The sequence below is a fragment of the Anneissia japonica genome, unplaced genomic scaffold (assembly GCF_011630105.1).
Source record: "Anneissia japonica isolate Jap-2015-1 unplaced genomic scaffold, ASM1163010v1 scaffold694_len1028156_cov167, whole genome shotgun sequence".
In the NCBI taxonomy this organism is placed as follows: domain Eukaryota; kingdom Metazoa; phylum Echinodermata; class Crinoidea; order Comatulida; family Comatulidae; genus Anneissia; species Anneissia japonica.
Genome location: NW_022727885.1, coordinates 740825 through 746385, shown reverse-complemented (window position 1 = coordinate 746385; position 5561 = coordinate 740825). Strand labels below are relative to the sequence as shown.

Genomic DNA, 5561 nt, shown 5'->3' with positions numbered 1-5561 from the left:
TATATAATTATATATAATTTAATCTAAATGCGCATTTTAATTCAACTACGTTTATTTGTTAATTTAGTTCGAACAGGAAAAGAAACTATTATCGAGAGTTAGAATAAATTAATAGGTGAATTCAATTGATCTGTGGTTGATGACCTTTGACCTCATGTGACATAATGAACCGTGTAACTAAACTGTTCGTTATACCAAATGATAAGAGTGTACTATTCTACACCTTATTACTAACAATAACAAAATACATTCAGTTGTTAAGAGTTGTGGGCATAAATGTGACCCACCTACTTATATCAATCCTAATGCATGACATGGACACACCTATGGCAGTTCTCTATTATTTTATATTCACTAGTTAGTTAGGTATCACAATTGTAGATATATTTACCTAATAATTTATAACACATCATCACCAGTTTTCAGCATCATAGCTGTTATTTAAAGCTAGTTAAGATATTTTTTATTCTTATCATAATCCAATGGTGAATGCGTAATATAAACACAATCACATATTTTCGAAGCCATAACTTTGCAGTTACTTGAGCTAAGATGTTATAATAATATCTATGCACGTATTTTAGTATATAATTTGCTTCATTTCACTTTTATTCATGTTAATTTAGTTTTAACGTGATGCAAAAACTATTATCAAATGTTGTAATTGATATTTTGGGTTGACATGTGGTCGATGGCCTTTTGACCTCATGTGACATAATTAACAATGTAATTACATTTTTCTTTATACCAAATGATAGAAATCTATTATTCTACACTTTGATACTAAAAACAAGAAAATATATTCAGTTGGTAAAAAGTTGTGGGCATAAATATTACCCCTCACCCTATATCAATCAACCAAATTTTAATGGTGTACAAAAACAAGTACCTATCTTTAATGTCGGTTTACAGGCACTGGCAACCAGAAATCGCTTGACTAACAAGGTATTTCTTGAAGCTTAGACACAAAGGAAACTAACAAAAAATGATGACAGGAATAAAGCAGAGGGGTGAACCTTTTCGGTTCCTGGCCCCTGGACTATCTGTATTAGTGCTCGCCTGAAACATTCTGACGCTCAAGGGACGAGGTGGGCGGAGCACATAGGTCCTTCGGGGATTTTAAAGTGTGCATCGATCTCCGGGTATCAATCGCAAATTAATAACATCACTTGTGGAAAAAAACCCATTTTTTTCTACAAACCGTTTTGGGAGGATAAGGCAACACATTGTTCGACCCCTGTTTTTGCTTATTGTAAATGGAATAGTGGAAAATGTTTGAAAATCAGCGAAAACTTTTTTTTTTTTCGAGCTGTTTCTGAGAAATTAATAATTATTTGGTATTTTTAAATGAGCTATTACAAAATGGTATTTAAATTTGCGAGGTTTCCCCGAATTTTCGGCATGTATAATTCTCTATTTCTTGCTTCTTTCCTCTGAATTTTATTATTTTGTTATACATTAACACTGTACTTATAATATTGCTGTTCTTGCTTATATTTAACTTCTCATTGAGGTTTCGAAACGCTAACAAAACTAACATTAATGGTAAATTTATGGAAATTAGACTTCATAGTTTAAATAGAATGTAGCAGTGTAAAGAGGGCACTCTTTTGTAAATGTGTTCCAGTCGTTGATCATTCTCAGACTAAATAAAGTATTCCTTAATGTCCAATGTCCAACCATTTTTGCGCTCTCTTGCTTTGCGGTAGTCTGCAGTTTAGGTTCTCTGCGCAGGCGTAGTTGTTTTTACGTATCGGGGAGGGTTAAATCATGTTTCGTCAGTACACTTTAAGGCCATAACCATTAGGCTTATGGTTCTTGTGTCATGTGGGATGAATGTTAAAACGTATAGAGTATGTGAAGCTATTTATGCTTACTGGAATGAATGCAATATAATTATGCCAGGCCAGTTGAATGTGGGCCTTTAGTTTAATAACTTTCTAATACAGATGTGTATAAGAGACAGTATATATATATTGTATTTTTAATGTATTTTTGATAAATAAAAGTGATGGTTACATCAGAAAAGAGAAAAAAAATGACTCAATATAAGTTACGTTCACATCAAGCCCGGATCCGGTCCGGAGTTCGGACAAAAAATCGTGAGTTGCTACATTTGTTGTACGCTGCGTTCACATCGCGCACGGAACTCTGTTATTTGGGTTAAGAACGTATGCGTTCGATTGGTTCGAACTAACAAAGCTTGTTGCTTATTATTGGTCCAAGGGGAAAAAACGTATGATTTCATGATACAAATGGCTCTCAGATCAATCGGTCCGGATCTTTAGTCCGGATTGCAAATCGTACGAATTTGATGTGATCGATCATATTCTTTTCCACTGAACCTATTTTCATGATTTTTTTTTGTCTGGGCACCGGACCGGATCTGGGCTTTGGTGTGAACGTAGCTTTAGACTTCAGCCGAACACTCACTGCGCCCCACGGTCGTTGCCGATGCAATTCTATGATGAACGCAATACGACGGCGCGAGCTCACAACGAATCATTTTTAATGACGATCCGTTCAGACTGCAATGGACAATCAGCAGGCTGTGTCAAGTAGTCTATCGCGGAGTATAATTCGTCTTGCGACGGCCCGACCGTGTGATGAGGTAGGCCCTGCTTTACATTATCAACAGATGTGACAATACGATCACTGATATTCAAACAAATATTTTTGTTACAGATACTGGCGTGGCACGTGCAATGACCATTGATGTGAAGTTGGGTTAAGTAGAATTTGGATATGAAAACGCAATGAAGAACCGTTTACAGTATAAAAATTAGAAGACCCTCGATTGGATGTGGCGTGCGCATTCATGTTTTCACAATCTGATGTCTGTTCCCATCACATTGTCGTGTTGGTCATTTATTATAATTACTGTACAATATGTACACTTTATGAAAATCACTTTTATGAAAATAGTCCATTGTGTGGTCCACCTATTTTCAGTAATTTATAAAAGCAAAGAAAAAAAATGTGTATATTAAAAAAAAAATATGTATGTTAAAAATACATTAAAATTATGCACATTTGAATGAAAAATAATTGCCAATTTATCATTTAAATATGGTTAACAATACACTTTAGAAACTTCGCAATCAACATTTAATGCGATCCAAATTGTTTTAATTATTATCTTTTATTTTACTTTATTTTATTTGACTGAAATATAAATCATCATAATAGATACATTTTAAAAAAATCCAGCGAGGGAACGTGGCAATAAGTGCAAACACCTCTAAACCGATAAGTTCTCATAATGCACATGTCCCGACGGCAAATACATAAAATAGGCATATATTTGTCTACAAAATATAACTCAACAAACAAAATTACACAATTAAACATAAAGGACGAAAACATTTTGTGATCCGGGTGCATATACTTACGGGGTCAAACACGTTGACAAACAGAAGCATCATGATCCCTACAACTTATTGATTTTAATTTCTTAAAATCTCTACTGTAATCACTATTCATATGCAAGTAAATAAATATTATCAATCTCCTTTAAATTGCACTTAATTTGGTGTATTAATGTACTTCTAATGATTCGGCCGCTGATCTCTATATTTCATAGATAGGCATACACTTTCCTAGCTTTCGATATATTATGAAAGCTCTGATTAATGAGACTGAGTTGATTGCATACAAGGTCGATACTTAAACTACGTAGAAGTGGGGTAGTTTTACAAAACATCGACAGCCAATGGCTGTCTTTAGTGGTTTACCTTGTGTGGTTTATGTGTGAATGATACTATTAATAATGCTCACATTATCACCCGTACACTAAGATAGGAAGCATGATAGAATTCCAAATGATACTTATATTTTGTGTAAGAACAGCTAGGCCAATGTAAAAACCAGTGTAACACATCCTGATACATTTGAGCAGATCCCGATATATTTGAGGGAGTAAAAAAGCCTTATGACACTTTCTAATACTATCCTGAACATTTTTTTGGTGATTTAAGATCACTTGATAAAACAAGACCGAGTAACGAGTCCATTAATTTTAGTTCACATTCATAAAGAGACAAATATGGATCTAGGGAAAGAGTGTTTTTTTTTCCTTCTTTATTTTTTTATTTTTTTTTTCAAAAAACGGTAAATGTGGTTTTGCATGGTTTACATTGAAGACCATAATCAGAGATGTATTTATATACATATTTCATTCGATTTTGAAGGCCAGACGATCGAGGATGAGACTGAATAATAATAGGTCGTCAGCAGAGCAGAATACATTGAGGGTTGAATTTGCAATAACTATACCACACTCCATTGCATTTAGACCAGAAACCAATTCTTTATAGATTACAATTTAAAATTAAAATGGGAAGGTAAACCTCCTTGCCTTGTAGCTTTACGAATTAAAACCTGTGGCATATGTGGTTGTTCAGTTTAATATACACAGTAAATTTAGTGTGTCGATGCGGGCTATGAGCATTAAGGCCATCTGAGCTCTGCATTTTACATGTGTGTGTTTAGGCAATACATTACATACCTCCGGTCGGCTCTCCCCACTAAAAAGTTCGATTGGGTACCTGCGAATGTTGTAGTTCTTTAATTGCTTTTGTGTGTAAAGTTCCAGAAAAAAAGGAAAGACAGGAACAAAATATCAGAAAAGAAAGTAATAATTAAGTTTCGAATCTCCCCAGAGAGAACTTCATACTAGTTATTGCATTTTAGCACTGACTCTGTAATTTTGATAATGGTTGGTAATCTTTTAGTTTTATGGTGTTAGTATATTTTGTATATTAATTAATCTGTAAATAATAACAATAAACATTGTTAAATTGTAATAATAATAATAATAATAGTAATTTTAACGATGAGAGTTTTGATGATTTAAAATCTTCAAATCTTATTAAATACGTATTGTTTTGTTTCTTAAAGTATTTTTGCGTTTATATATACAAATTATATACGTTGATAAATTTGATTGCAATAAAGTGAAATTTGATTTGATGTGACTTAGCTTTTGTCAATTATTAAATCAAGTGACCAGGAAGTAGCCTAGCGTTGCATTTTCTTTTATAACCTACACTCTTGGTATTTAGCTGTCTGCCCGCTGGTAGACTCCGCCGCCAATTCCAATCCGGCCCGGAGCGACATGGCTGAAAAATACATCATTTATTTTTTAGTACCGTACTTATGAGAATTTTATTTTCTGTTAATAGAAACACCACAACCTACTCTGGCACTTTTAACAATGTTTTGAGTGTAACTCACTGTGTGTGGAGTATTGAAATGAGAAGAGGAGACAGATTGGGATAAAGAATTAAGTGAGGAGTGCTGATGATGCTTTTTCTAACCATTGACGTTGCCAACGGCAAGCGGCCGAGCCGGGGAGCAGGCTAAGGGGCCCGTCATTCTGTTTTTTAACAGTCGATAAGAGTGCCATTTCTGGGCATCAAATTTTTAAATCGACACCTCTTGATGTGGACCCGTTTTAGGGATATATCGGGTAATTGTAGTGGTAGGGTAGGAGAACCTGGTGTGCAAGTATTTTGTTTTTATTTCCACCCTTCTCTTATATGGTACTGCACTCCCTTATT

General features: G+C 34.3%; 1 protein-coding gene across 1 annotated transcript in view; it reads left to right on the top strand.

The window, feature by feature from the left end:
• The window catches only part of LOC117113816 (coagulation factor V-like), a 20191-nt gene extending 15317 nt beyond the window's left edge, over positions 1 to 4874 (top strand). Inside the window, exon 6 of the mRNA XM_033257250.1 lies at positions 2686 to 4874. Coding sequence (XP_033113141.1) covers positions 2686 to 2732 — 47 coding nt within the window. The 3' untranslated portion in view covers positions 2733 to 4874. The remainder of the gene's footprint in view (positions 1 to 2685) is intronic.
• Positions 4875 to 5561: the final 687 nt, after the last annotated feature.